The sequence below is a fragment of the Pollachius pollachius genome (genome assembly GCF_949987615.1).
Source record: "Pollachius pollachius genome assembly, chromosome: 2".
Classification (NCBI taxonomy): Eukaryota; Metazoa; Chordata; class Actinopteri; order Gadiformes; family Gadidae; genus Pollachius; species Pollachius pollachius.
The window spans coordinates 31093362-31109118 of NC_136935.1; the positions used below are offsets into that span (position 1 = coordinate 31093362).

Genomic DNA, 15757 nt, shown 5'->3' on the forward strand with positions numbered 1-15757 from the left:
TATGTCACATGACTGTCAAGTTACTGTCTTAATAAACAACATGGCTGACAACATGTAATATACTACGTCTTCTAACGTTGCTATGGTGGTTGCTATGGACACTGCTACCTCTGAAAACCAAACATGTCTGAAGTCCTAGTGGATCAGAATTTGTAACACCCTCAGATCAGAATATTATAACACCCTTATAATGTAAGAATGGAACAACCAGTCGGTTGTGACAGATCATTTGCATGTTAACAGGCCAAAATGTAACATGCACACTTTTCATGTTTCCTTGACCTCATGATGTTTTCCATCATGGTCAAGGAAAGGTGGTTAGGAAAGGTAGGATATCCCATACTGAGGATAGGACCTTATTATTTTACTATTCAACCTCAACCACGGACAAGGACGAAACCGGCTGGGCCATTTTGGACATTCCTACAATGGACGGCAATATTATTTATGCTGATTTTGATCAAATTTGTTTTATTTGAACACAGTACATTATAACTTTGATGAAATTGGTAGGGGTAACATTAGTCTAACTGGCTGGCTGAAGCTAATCAAATGGAGTGTAAAGTGAGGTTGATTGATGACACCTATCAACAAATACACTGCCGATGGCGGACCTACCAGACCTGATGATGAGCCAAGCAAATTAGGTCTGGGAGGCACGTCGGCAAGCAGGTTGAGCAGAAAACAAAGCACTTCTAATTCAATAAGTTCCCTTCATCGTCCTTCTCTTGTGCCAAATTAAAGAAGGACAGCGATAAGTTGTAATATTAAAACGCTAATCACAAAGTATAACTAGCCTGGTAACCAAACAAATCTTGCGAGCTCATGTTTCATTTGCTCTGCAGATTATGTCAGGCTCCCCTCCCATACACAACGATTTCTGCCCGGTACAAGATAGACAGCCCAAACACAACCATTTATCTAACATGAGATGGAATTATTATGATGACAGGGCAGAGGAGCGCCCTAGAGGCATTTAGACAACAGCAAAGATGGCTGTCGCTGATATAAGCAGCCTTTTCATTAGGTCAACTATACTTACGATTATTATCTAGTTGCATCCAGAGGCATTGTTGTCTGCACCCCTTGGGGATGCCGTTTGGAACTCTAACATGAACAGAGAGGTTCCATTGCAATTTGCAATACATCTGGCGATGCAAGGCTAAAGTAGAACAGTTGGTGTGTAAAATGGGTAATTGTGAAACGCCTTGTCCTCACATGTGTTGTAAAATACTCTGGTGTTGTAAATGACTGTATTTTTACAAACATAAATTCTATTATCTTGGTAAGCCTCCTCAATAAAGTATAGGGATATGATAAGTATAGGGTTTTACATCAGAATGTATCATGGTACTCTTTGTTGGTGATACTACTATTTTGCGATGCATTGAGAGAGTTGTCGACTGTAAAATCCCATATCACCGTACATATAATGTAACCTAAAGGCTAATGAAAACGTTGTTTTGCCATGTCTCACATGGAACGCGCTTTGGCAGTGTAAAACAGAACAATATATACCCATAATGACAAATCATTTCATGGTGACTAAACAATGACAAATGACCATGACCAAAACAAAATTATTACCAATAACATTCCTGTATACTTCCGGTCATTGTGATTAAAAATGCAATAAATGTTTTGATATTAAGCCTTTAATTTTAATATAGGAACACTAATAATAACAAAAAAAAACATGGGCTCCATAAAATATAATTGTTTGAAAAAAATCATATCAACCCAAACTTTCTGAACAACTGTGAACTGCTTAGCCCTGTACTGATTAAGCAGACGATCCATATGGATACATGGAAATGCCACTAAAAACACAATATTAAGACGTAAATGATAGAATAACCAATTTTATCTCAATCCATGTTCTATACAAAGACCACGATGAATGACAAAGTGATTTGACTGAATATTCAATCTGTTATACCCAGACATGCTTAAGAATCCAAGTAGAGGTTAATACAAATTTAAATAAAAAAGTATTTATAAGCACAAGGTAATACAACCGGAAAGATTATTCAGATTAAAAAAATATAATTAATTCTGTTTCATTTAAATTACATAAAATATACATAATGCTTGGGCTACAGATGAAACCTCAGGTTCACTTTTCATATGACTTTGGTTGCATCTGCTTTTGAAAGGGTTTTAAGTAGTTGTTTAGGCTGTTTTAGCTGGTTAAAAATGGTGGTGGTTTTTTGGGGCGGGCAATTAAATTTAGAAAATCAGGGGTGTTCTGAAAACAAGTGTACCATTGAATTCAATTATGTGACTCATCTCCATACTCGACACACACTAGTGCCTTTTAGAATGTTTGTTATTACATATTTTATTATGTGCCTTTGGTTTCTGTTTTGTCTTGTTCTGTGTTGTTGTGCTGTGATCTATTTATCTATCTATCTATCTATCTATCTATCTATCTATCTATCTATCTATCTATCTATCTATCTATCTATCTATCTATCTATCTATCTATCTATCTATCTATCTAGGGCTCTCCGAGCTCTTCCCACCATATCCTTCTTTCTCCATCCTTTCGGATCACATTTCCTTAAGTCAAACCTCAATCAAGTTATATTCCTATCATAAACAACACTTTTTGTTCTTCATTCTTGTTGGTAAGGGCTTTGAAACCAACCCCTTCCTGTCTATCTCACTCTCTTCTATCTCTCTTCCCCCCTCTTCCCCTCCCTCTCTTTCTCGTTCTCTCTCCCTCTCTTTCTCTCCCTCTGTGTCCCCCTTTTCTTTCTTCCTCTCCCACTCTCTCTGCCCCTCTCTCAGTATTTCCTCCTACTGGTCTTCGTCATTGTGTCCCATGTTGACCAGTCCTGTCTCCCAGTGCTGCAGCAGAGGCGTCTTCTGTCTGGCAGCCCTGGGACTCTGTGGGATAGTGGGAGAGAGAGAGAGAGAGAGAGAGAGAGAGAGAGAGAGAGAGAGAGAGAGAGAGAGAGAGAGAGATTAACAGAATATGAGCAAAGACCAGACTAATGCATTTCTTGCTTGAGTATGTTGAATCCATTATGTAGCGATTCAAGGTATAAATCCAATATGCATTTAAAGAATACTTCAGGCTGAAATACTTTTAAATCCTTACATAACATATATCGTCAAGCACAAGTTATTTCCAGGGTTTATTTTCTGTGTGCATAATGTGTATAATGATGTATAATATTCTGCTTTATCACATGCCTCCTGCGAGCCTTTTTCCTGATGGGCTCAAGAGGGTTTCTAACTTTACACACAAGGGCTTTTGCTTTGGAAAGGCTGACGGCTCACCTTTCACAAGTCATCTTGCCGAATTACAATTATCTCAGTCGGAGCATGACACCCAAGATAATTTGGTTTGCAGTTATTATTTTAAGAAAACGCCAGAGTATAACCTAACAACTGTTAGGGAATGTGAGGTTGCGTCACACCGAGTGCCATCTTGTGAGATGGAACCGACCAACGCGGGAGCAGCCTCTAAACATGGCACGCTCACCATAGCAGTCAATTTGTTGTGACGTCAACTTGTTGACTGTTGTTGTTGCACACCTGTGCCGTCGGTATAAGTGCCACTCTGTGAAGGCATGCCATGTCGTGTCTACTCAGACTTAAAGGTCAGCCAGGGCAACCTCAAATGATAAAAATGACTAATCATGAACATGCAATTCATCATCAGTTAAAAATTATTACAATACCATCATGAGATGATGGTTTCAAAGATAATTTTATTAAAAATATTAACATTTTGTTAATAAAGCTTTATACACAAATAAACACAATAATGCATTTCATTTCAACACCTTAAAAACATATTTACATAAAATAGATAATATTCTTTATTAACAATATATAATTAATTACAAATTGCATACTAATGAGTATTCATGAAGTTGCATATTCATTCATGATCAATTATCATTATTATTATTACTACTACTTTATTAGTAGTAATAGTTATTCAGTTATTCTTAAAGTCTACCGTCAAGCTACAACGTAATCTCTATAGAAAGGGGTGCGATACAAAGGTGCCTTTATACCTTTAGAAGACATGTCTTTATTAGAACCAGAGCAGTGGGTCTGGTGTTTAATATTATCAGTGAACTGTGGCAACAGTCAAAACAGGCCCATTTCCCTGCATAATCACTTATTCAATGTTGCCCTCTGCCTTTTGTATACAAGAACATCCAACTGGCCACAAAAAGGGATAGAGAGAGAGGGGGGGGGGGGGACTGGATCAGAGAACAGGGCCAGTATTCCTAAACACATACGCATGCAAGCTAAATCCAAACCCACAGAGCACTCCACGTCTCGGTGACATTGTGAAGCAGGGACCACACCTCAGGGTGTGTGTGATCACATCCTCAGGGGAAGCCATACCAGCCTTCACGTATGGGTGAAGCTAGGTCAAAGCCTAACCAAACTCTTGACCAAAGAACAATAGCTGATGAAGCACATGATAGAACAAAGGAGTGTTTTAATAGGCTGGCACACCTTCACACCACTTGGCATCATATGCTTCATGATACCCTATTGTCCTTTATAGGTGTGCTAGATAACTAGCAATACTAATCATATAGCAATGTACTCCAGGAAATGAGCCAGATAACCTCCCCTATGAACTGGATACTTCCTCAATGACATTCACTAGAAAAATTCCAGTCCATTAAGAAGATAAAGATTATGTATTTCTTCCAAGAAAATTACCATAATTGTCAAGAGGTTAACCTATAAAAGCAGAAAAAATATATTATTTTTAAAAGTATGAAAAACCATTGTTCTTTAAATCAGGACAATCCTCAAAATAATTTTACTAAAGCTCAAGTGAATGCTTACTGCAAACTAATAGCATAGCACACTAGAGCAGTGGCGGTATAAAGTCCAGGCAGGCCCATTGCCAGTCAGTGAAACAGCCTTTAAGGTTTGCCCAGAGAGAGACATGGTTTCTTCCTGTCATTCATTCACGATAGCGATTGGTCGACTCTTCTTATCTTAATCATAAGCAATGTTCATTATGTCTGTACAGTGTGGCATATCTCTTGTTTGTTTCAAATAGTCAGATAAACCTTTCTTTGATAACTGCTAAAGGCTGATGTATCTAACAAGGTCACTGTTCAGGCCTATGCTATTCTAATGTAAGGACAGAATCTAGTGTCTAAATTGGTTTGATCAGCTAAGTGAGCTATTGTTTATTAGATGTTTGTTGGGATTTGAACCACTGTGCATACATAAGGAAGCTAAAGGAATGCCACCATTGCCATTACAGAAAGCTCCTGACACCCATAGTGTCCTTTGCAGAGGTCGACGTGAGGTCAAACAAAATAGCATAGATATTAGCAGTCATGCTGATATTCATGTTTTTTTGTTGACTTAAAGGAACCCGCGCACTGAAACTGTTGTTCCGGTGTGTTGGAGTATCACAGTGCAGGTATTGATGACTGCACTCAGCAGGTTTGAATGCAACTCTTTGTTTATTGGTTGTAGCGTTTCGGTACTAGACCATCGTTCTGGCAGCGAAACGTACTGAAGCATACAGATACACATAAAGATACAGATGTACACACAGCTCACATAGTTTCTACAATCTTCAGGGGATGTAGAAACAGTGTGGTTATGGGTAACTATTATCCGAGCACTGGCCTACCTCCAGCTGGATATCGTTCTTCTCTCCATCCTGAGACGGGGGGGGCCACAGGCCCAGTCTACCAAGAGAGTGGCGCGCTATGAACAAGAATAAGAAAACAGAAATACATAAATAACGGACAAAGATGGGGACTCAGAGAGACAGAGAGACAGACATGAGTCACTTTGATTTATTTTGTTCTTTAGCCAAACTGTAAGGAAATAACGAGATGAGGGATTACTTTAAAGCAATAGGAACACAAGAGGCTTCGTGACCACGGGCAGATTTAAATAAAACATTTAGATAAAAAATGAAAGTCATCAAAATGGACCCTTGTACCTTCAAACTGGGTCATCAAGATGAAAATTGAGGGGACGAGATTGAAAGTAATGCAAGCCCATGTCTTTTAAAAAACATGAACGCTTTGTTTATAAAACAATCATTGCTCTTCATTTCTCGGTTTGGAGTAATACAGGTTTGGTGTTGACACGGACTGGTCTGAATAATCCTCCCGGCACACACCCAAACGCACCCATTGGTGCATACCTGCTCATGTAAATATGCACCCATGCAAATAAACACTCAAAGTGCTTGCCAGTGCTTTCAGACAATCAAACACGCCATCTTTAAACAAATTAGTGTAAGTTAAACGTGAAACGTGTAAGCGTGTGTGCCTTTTCGCAATTTGCTCTTGATCGATGAGACTGAACCCTGCAACCCCGGACACAACTGAAGCTGCTGCCAGTGTGTTTCCCACGTTTAATTCTTCTTAAATGAGTCTCTTCAAGGCATTTCTCTCCCACTGCCACAATAACAAAAAGGACTTGAGGCCTATCCATCACCTCTGAGTAAGTGTTCCGGCTGAATTTGCTGGCTCTATGCGTGAGTCATGAGGCTTTGCTGCTGTGTTTTAGTGATGGTAAGCAGACTCTGAACAGAGTTAGTGCGTCGGACAGGTTGCAGCGGCCGCTCCAGCCACCCTGCGATGCAGCTTCCACCAAGGCTCCATCAATGAGGAACGCTCCAGGGTAGAAAGTTCAAGAACACACGCACACACACACACACACACACGCACACACACACACACGCACACACACACACACACACACACACACACGCACACACACGCACAATTTATGCAGATTCTTTCAAACACACACACAAACAAACACCACACACACATAAACACACAAACACACACCTACACACACACACACACACACACACACACACACACACACACACACACACACACACACACACACACACACAGACACACACACACACACACACACACACACACACACACGCAAACACACACACACACACACATACACACATTCACACATTTCCAAGCACAACAAAGCAGTGTTTTTACTCATAAAGCATAGGTGTACTGTACACAGAGGGACCGGGACACCAAAGCATCCGTACCACCCCCACCGCCACCACCACCAATAAGCTGAACACGGGACTGACCTGATGGGGCCCCAGCCAGCCTGGGCCTCAGGGAGACCAGCTGGGAACGAGGAGCCGGCGGGTTGACGGAAGGAGACGTAACACAGCATGGGGATAGCTGTTCTCCACCACCATTAACAAATCCCCCTCCTCTGGCCTTGTCCTCGCCCCTGGCCCTCGCAGACCCGTACAGGCTGGTCCTCTGCCTGCGGAGCTCTCTCTCCCGCTGCTGAGCCTCCCTGATATCCTGCTCCACTTTGTCCACCGCTAAGGAGGGGCGCAGTTTAAAAAAAGGGTTCTCCTTGGGAAGTGGCTCCTCTTCCTCCTCCTCCTCCTCCTCCTCTCCCTCTGTTCTCCCCAGGTCATCTTCCCTCCCAAGGGACGCAGAGGCGCTGGAAGTCCCCAAGCCGATCCCATTGGCCGCTTGTTTCTGCGTGAGGGGGGCTGCTCTCTGATTCTGCTCCAGTGGCTGCGGGGGGTACAGGCTAAGAGAGGGGAGGGTACTCTCCAGGATGATCACCTGGCAACCGTTCCCCTCGGATAACCCTGGCCCCTTGGGAGATGTGAAGGAGGTGGAACACCCGGACTTGTTCCAGGGGGGGGCTGCGGGACTTTGCTGCTGCTGCTGCTGCTGCTTCTGATTCTGCAGGTCCATGCTCCGTCCCCTCCCTGATGACAAGCCATCTGCAGGGGTGGCTGCTGTCGAGGCCTTCTCCTGGTTTTCCCTGGGGGAAAGGTCGTTGGCGGAAGCCCAGGATGGTGCACTCGTCCTCGGGGTGAGATTACCGGACAAGTCCCTGGGTTCCTGGAAGGCTTCAAAGAGCTGCTTCCTCTCTTTGAGCTGCCGCACCGTGCCTTTGTCGTAGACGCCCGGGACAGTCCCAAGCCTGACCAGAGCCTGTTCCCTCTGCACCTCCGCGTGGATCTCCTTCTGCATCTTCTTACCGGCAATCTGTCTGTCTTTGCCCTGGTTCTGCTCTGTCTTCACAGGAAGGCCGGAGTACAAAACAGGCTTCTTCAGAGCGATCTCCACATACTCTGTGGTGGGCGAAACATGTATGATCCCCCTAGATCTCCGTAGGCTCTGCTCTCGTCGTACAGCCCGCCGGATCTCCTGCTCGATAGGTGTCTCGTTGATCTTGATGCTGAGGTTGTCAAAAGTGCTACTTGTAGAGAAGTCTGCAGATACTCCACTGTCACTCAGGTTGTCTTCGTAGGGATAACTGTCCATTTTGGAGCCACCATTGAGCTTGGGGATAGAAAGAGAGCTTGGCTTTTCTGTCATTCTTATTCTGTCCGGGCTTTCTTCAATTTCCAAGCATCTAACCATTTCTGTTGAATGCGTTAGCCTCTCTAACTCACTGTCCCAGTCCGCCTTCTTTTTGCTCTGCCGTTTCCTCCACCTGGCAGGCTTCTCTTGTCCCTTTGAGCCCCCGCCCTCTTCTGCCCTTCTTTCTCAGCTACAACACAACCAAAGCCTTGAGAACCGTCCGCATTCTGATTGGCCGGTTCCATGGCAACGGCAGACAAAGGTGAAAACCCCTGGCTGTGCACCTGTTATGCTCCTTCCTGGTTGTGTCCCTCGGAGCCACCCTTAGCTTGTCCTGAGGGCAGTTGCTCCACCTTCTGTTGGCCCCCTAGAATTGCAGGCTAAGTTGATCATGGATATTCTGCGAAGTTCATTGGGCACTTTTGAGTGTTTAACAACACCAATGCATTTGTAGCTCCCTGAGCCTGTATTTCAGATGGGCAGGATCTGCAGTATCTGAAGAGTTCTGGTTGGAAATACACATGTACAGAATAGGCAGTAGTGAATCTTCCTGTGTGACCTCCCATTCAGCCTCCACATTCTCTTGGATCCCCTCGGTCTTCTGGAGCCCTGTCTGCTGGTTCAACATGGGTCAGTGGAAACAATGATTCATGATCATTTTGGGTGTCAGAAGACGTCAGGCTTTCCAGTGGGTCAGAGGTGTAATCAACATAACTGTCTCTTCTTGTAGACTAGATCTCCACTCAGCATCTGGCCCCTGGGCTGAACCATGGAGTCAAGGAGGAGGAGGAGGAGGAGGAGGAGGAGACAGGAAAGGAGCCTGAGCGAGACTTTATAGGCTCTTCAAGGGCTTCTTTGTCCTTGTGTTCTTCAGGCGGTTCTGTTTCCATTGTTATGTCTTGACACCCAGCTACTCTGCATGATTCTTCCTCGCTCCCGACTCTTGGTGCATTTACCATTTTGTTACAGACATTCTCTTGCGCTGCTTCATGTCCTGGCACAACTACGACCTCCTCCAGGAAGCCATGACCCTGTGGTGTTCAGTGCAGCTGGGGCCCAAGGCTCCTGTCTCAATTCATCCAGCGAGTCCGGAAAGTTCTTTGCTCCGCTGACCTGGAAGGATTCGTTTTTGGCAAGGTTGTCTGAAGGGAAAGAGGCGAGAACTGGGAACAGCAGATTGATTATGAGAGTTGAACACATGGGGAACCATCTTTTCATTTATATCTGAAAATCATATTTATATCATATTTATATCTTCATTTATATCTGAAAATTGCACACGATTTGTCAAGTGGATGAATCAGATTGTACTGTGACATTCACTTCTAAACAGATGTAATATGAAAAATAATTTGTTGTATTAGTCCTTTCTTGGAATATTATATCATCAAAAAAAGCTTAGATTTGTACATGGTTTATGAATGCTACATGTGGTAGGCCGAACATCAGCTTGGCCCTGAGATTAATTATCAAAAAGAGGACATAAAAAAATAAAATAAATAAAAATGGGCTTCAGGTGCTTACAGATTATATTTAGAAACAGGCAATTACAGGTATGAAACTTTCTGTATGCTGCATCTTGCCCCAGCTGCAAAGGGTGTTCTGCCTTAAATGGTGGCTACTAAAATGTTTATTGTCCCATGTTTATTATGGGCTGTTTATCCTATCTGATATTAGACTCTGGCAGCAGGCTAAGTTATTATCATACGACTAATCTGTGCAACTTATAAAGTTTTCTGCTGAGGTGACCACTCTTTAATCAGCTTACAGGCCAATACAGGGATCAGTTCACACACACACACAGACGCACACACACACACACACACACACACACACACACACACACACACACACACACACACACACACACATGCCTACACACACACACACATACACACATAAATAAACACATACAGACAGATATTTATATATATATATATATATATATATAGACACACAAACACAAACACACAAACACACAGACACACGCACACACAAACTCACAAACTCACAAACACACACACACGGACGCAGACACACATGGTGGATCACGCCACCAATGACTGGAGTCTACCCCATATTGTTTTTGTTTATTTAATAACTGCTTTTATTGTTTTTTTCTGGCCATCCACAGTGAGAAATCCATCAGTACATCTTCTCTCTGACTTGCTTTTTTCTTTATTTCTATTGACCATTACACACACACACACACACACACACACACACACACACACACACACACACACACACACACACACACACACACACACACACACACACACACACACACACACACACACACACACACACACACACTTCTTTTTCCCTGGCCAGTTGTTATAATATAACATTTTGTCTGCATCATTTCTTCTTCACTTTTTGTCTGCGGGTTTTCATTTTGGGGAACAGGGACCGGAAAACTGTTGATGAATTGCTGAGATAAATATATGGATGATAAACAGACTGATGGATGGACACACGGACACATGGATAGATAAAACAAACAGTTCAGAATACCCAACGCTGACTGGCTCTACATTTAAACTGTGGCCATGAACAACCAAGGAAAATGAGGACCATCAGATGATCGGCAGGACCTGTGGGCCGTCCAGGGCATGAGTAACTAATTTAAAATCAATAATTTAGACTTGTTTACTAAATGTATCACAGGCAACCAAAAGTGTATCGAATTAAAAGTCATTCTATTTCAGGAACAGGTGTATCCTTGAGTAGACGCATGTTATATGATGATCTAATGGTGTTTTGTGCGTTGTGCTTCTAGTGTCAAATAAAGCGAGAAGGCTGCATGCAGAAATAAATGGAATAGAACTACCTCACGCATAAATAAATAATGGATTCCCAAGCAAAATGATGTATTCAGGGTGTATCCATTATGAAAGGCTTCCATTGACCATCATCACTCATGGAACTCTTACATCTGAGTAGTGGAGTGTGTGTCAGTCGTGGGTGAGAGGAGAGAGCGAAAGACAGACAAACAGAGACAGGGAGAGGGAGAAGGAGAGCGAGAGACTGTACTGGAAATGACAGGTTGTATTTTGGTTTTCTTTTATAACTGCCACTTCAAGTATTTTAAGTATTTCACACATATTTTCCCATAATGCAACATTGGAACAATCCACCTGTTCCTTCCATGACACAGTGATGTCTTTGAACAATTTGTAGAATTATTCCAATGTGATTTTTCCCAAGATTTCAATGTACATGCTGTGGATTGTGTTATGACGTTATTTTAACACAACTCTTTCAACACTTTCAATTTTTTATTAAATTGTGTACCCTAAACTCTACCCTTACATAAGCCCTATGCTAATACTATTCGATAATTCTTATTACGGCATCAACTGATGTTAAATCATGGTTTGTTATGTAACCATGTTGTAAAATGTTAAAAAGCAAGTCTGTTTTGGTGAGGGGACCACTTTATGAAAATAAAATATAGGACATCTTTGCAACATTTCATTGCTGCAATAAAAAGTAAAAAGTCGATAGCAGCAGGTAGAGGGGGTCCTACAGGTAGATGGGGTCCTACAGGTGGATGGGGTCCTACAGGTGGATGGGGTCCATCAGGTAGATGGGGTCCTACAGGCAGGAGACACGTTAAGAGAGACCACTGCTCTCTGGTCTTCATTTGACACCCTGTAATCACATCCCTTCACTACCACATTAAGAACACTGAATCATCGGAGTTCTGTCTCGCTCTCATCCAAAACACTTGCCCACTCTGTGGGCAAGCGGTTATAAAAGTCGCATATCACATCAATATCATGCGACTTTTATAACCAGGGACACACACAGACACACACACAGACACACAAACACACACACACACACACACACACACACACACACACACACACACACACACACACGCACACACACACACACACACAAACATACACACAAGCAGACGGATGCAGGCACATGCAAATATACTCAAAAGTATAAATCCCCTCACCCAACCGCATTCCCATGAAGCTTAAAGGTCCCACATCATACCACCAGGTGTGAGTGTGATTAGCCGTTATAAGCTGTTTTGAAAATCTGCCTCTTCTGACATCACAAGTGGGCGTGTCCACCTAAACGTGTGCTGGATAGATCAGTCTACCAGCCTACCCAGTGGACTGTAGAAAATGTTAATCAGCTATCAGTCATACATCTAGGTGGACACGCCCACTTGTGATGTCAGTAGAGGCAGATTTTCAAAATGGCTTGTAACGGCTAATCACACTTACACCTGGTTGTATAATAGGAGACCTTTAACACGCAGCAGGATGTTCATGAGAATGAAGTTCATCAACTGAGGCTACAATAACGTTTGTTTCTGTTTGTCACATATAATGTGGCTCCCATTAGTAGCAAGTATGCCACGATAGTTTTTAATGGTTAGCGCTTTTAGAGACAGACACGCTATGAACAAATGAAGTAATTATTCAATCTATACTTAATGCTAAACCAAGGTATCCCATACAGGGAAGTGTCCAGTTCATTATTTTACAATAGCCCTAAGTGGTCAAACTGACCTTCTCAGACCTACTCAAGTCCCCAGCAGCAGAAAATGATGTTGTAATATTCAATTAATGAATACATTAATAAATAGGGCAAATATTACATAAAAGTATTAGGTGTAAGAAAGAAAAAAGTTTATTACCAAATATGGCATTTAGGAAGCATTACACGGTAGACGTTGGAGAATAATAAATGATGGAGCCATGGAATTTGAACAGACACAGTTAGTCCAACCATCATGTCTACACCCATGGAATGAGGCCAGCAGGGAGCAGCCCTCTGCTGCTTGACTGGGAGTCAAGGCAGCCACGTCTGATCATGGCGACACAGCTGCTGCTCCTGCTGCTGCTGGTGGAAGGGAGGCGCCGGTCTCCTCTGGGCACAGCTCAGGGGCGGGTTGCATCACGAAGGGCAAAGGCAGGCCCAGACACTTCAGCTGAGCCCGGTACTCCTCCATCTCGCTCGGCTCCACCTCCCTCCTCCCTCTGCTGAGCAGGTAGACGTCCAGCGACGTCCTCCTCGTGGACTCCACGTCCCAGCGCATCACCAGGCAGTCTGGGCAGGAGGTGCGGAGGAAGAACCCTGTGAGGTTGAAACGGTCGCTGTCCGCCAGGAAGGTGAAGGCGCTGCCGTCTCTGGACAGCTGGTAGCTCCGGCGCTGGCAGTCAGCTCCGAAGCGGTTGATCTGGGTGTAAGAGGTGTTGGTGGTCTGGATGGAGTTGCGGAAGAACACAGTGATGCCGTCTCGTTGTTGGAGGGACTCCAGGGAGGCTTGGTGGCTCAGGCTGCCGGCCACCATGGCCCATCTACCCTCCAAGTGATCGGTTGGCATCTGCTCCAAGGGCTTGATGAGGTCATCACAAAGGGAAGTCGTTGATTGGCTAACAGCCAGTGAGCCGAGTAGAATGGTACACAGGAGAATCATTTTTGACTTTAAAGTTTTAAGATTGAGACTTTTAGAGTATCTATTGTATATATTTAAGAGGTAACATTTGGTTGTGCGAGAACTGCCACTAGGAATGACTCGAGCCTGGTTATATAGCCCGGAGGGCAGTAAGCCAGGCCCTTTCACAACACTACAAACAAGAGGTTGACCAGGAATTCGTCCTGGTGGAGTCCCACATTGTGAAATGTAAGAAAGTTTTAAAAGCTGTGGATTCCTGACAAGGATTTCAGGGTATCAATAGCTCTCTCCCTCATTCCAAGGGGTATTTGGCTTGCTGCTGTGCCGTAGTAAAAAAATAAGCCTCTCTTTTCTTTACTCATTTATTTTTATAGCATTGGACGTTTTTGGACTTCGGGAAGAAACATCTGAAGGCGGTCCACCGTCACACTTACTTCATGTTCTTCATATCCACCGAGTGTGACCCATTGCTTTTCTAGTTGTTCAAAGAAAAATCACTTCAGTTAAACCTTTTCATAAAACACAGATTATTTCCTGTCATTTTCCTGTTTACAGACCCAAGGGTTTGAGGAACATGAAGAGCTTTTTTTTCTTTTTTACTAAAACAGTCAGTTTAATAATTAAACCATGTTGCACATTTCCAAACGGACAGGTTCAAAACAAAGCAGATGTCTGTACACATCCAAGCCACGTTCACTTGCAGAAATATTAATACATGGAGATAGCTGGAGTCAAACCCTGGAAGCTCATTAAAGTAATGCCCGGTACACAGTGGATACACCTACAGCACTTCGCTAAATAACCTCCCTTTTTAAAAGTCCCAAAAAAACGAAAATAAATCCCCATTAATTAATTCATCTTTGGAGTGACAACGTCCCATTTTGGAGGCTTTTACGGGAAAAACAAAAATATATGAGATTAAATAAAAATGATTAGGGCCTTTAGTTGGATATATAAAAATAAATATCTATAAAATATTTTAGATCAGGAAACAGCTGCCACTGCATAGTACATATTCCAGCTTCACCAGACAATATAGTGTTGCAGATCATTAATACGACATGATTCATTATAGCTGTAAGATATTCCGGTCAACATATACACTTTAGCCTTGGAGCCAACTGTAGCTTTATTGAACTGCGCATGCGTACCAACAGCACTACGGGTAATGCATGAAGGCAGAACAGACCGTAGCCATAGGAGTAAATCAAACTCAATACATTACATCTCCCTTTTTATCAAACAAAAGGCATGTACCTAGGAATAACTAAATAAAATTGAGTAAAAAAATAAATAAATAAATAAAATTGTTAGCAGCTTAAATGTCCTGACATTTATGTCAAATTAACCTTGACATCCATTTTGCAGTTCAGGGACTTAAGTAAACAAAATAGCAAACAGTTAATACTTTTAACTTTAACTTTTGATCACACTAACTTGGAGGTTAATACTTTTAACTTTAACTTTTGATCACACTAACTTGGAGGTTAATACTTTCACCTTTAACTTTTGATCACACTAACTCGGAAGGAGAGGTTACCAGCACTTCACTTCCATAGGTGTCTTTACCAAACCTTGTCCCTCACTAACTTCATGCACACAACTCATAAAGTCAGTCTGTCGGGCCGCTTGACAGCTCTGCCTCACCTGGTGATGTACAGTTCACCTGCCCGGGCCTGAGCATGACTGAAGGGTTCTCTGGGAGGGAAGCGAGGCTGTTCAGATGGGGTAGGAGACAGCTGTTCCTTTTCAGCTGTCTGCTCTGGTGGCTCAGTCAATAACTCATCACGTAATCCAGTGGCGTGAACAGTTGGCGGCTGGAGTGCTTGTGCGGCGGTACTCCACTGTTCACAACATAGGATTGCGGAGCACTGTTCTGTCTGACGACAACCACTGGTGACCATGTGTGGCTAACAGGATAACGCTTTATTCTGACCTCATCTCCAGGCTTGAGAGCAACACAAGGTTTGCCTGCTCTCTT

The 15757-nt window shown here is 42.9% G+C and overlaps 1 protein-coding gene across 1 annotated transcript; it reads right to left on the bottom strand.

The window, feature by feature from the left end:
* Positions 1-662: 662 nt before the first annotated feature.
* On the bottom strand, positions 663-8499 carry misp3 (MISP family member 3). Its single transcript, XM_079730839.1, has 3 exons — positions 7097-8499; positions 5639-5715; positions 663-2892 (listed from the first exon to the last, which is right to left on the bottom strand). The coding sequence occupies exons 1-3, from the start codon at positions 8403-8405 to the stop codon at positions 2803-2805; spliced, it is 1476 nt and encodes a 491-aa protein (XP_079586965.1). The 5' UTR covers positions 8406-8499; the 3' UTR covers positions 663-2802.
* Positions 8500-15757: the final 7258 nt, after the last annotated feature.

Coding starts and splice junctions, on each gene's coding strand:
- misp3 (XM_079730839.1), bottom strand. CDS start 8,405: ATGGTTAGATGCTTGGAAATTGAAGAAAGCCCGGACAGAATAAGAATG. Junction 5,716..7,096: donor GCTGGCTGGGGCCCCATCAG/GTCAGTCCCGTG, acceptor TCTTGTTCATAG/CGCGCCACTCTCTTGGTAGA. Junction 2,893..5,638: donor AGAACGATATCCAGCTGGAG/GTAGGCCAGTGC, acceptor ACTATCCCACAG/AGTCCCAGGGCTGCCAGACA.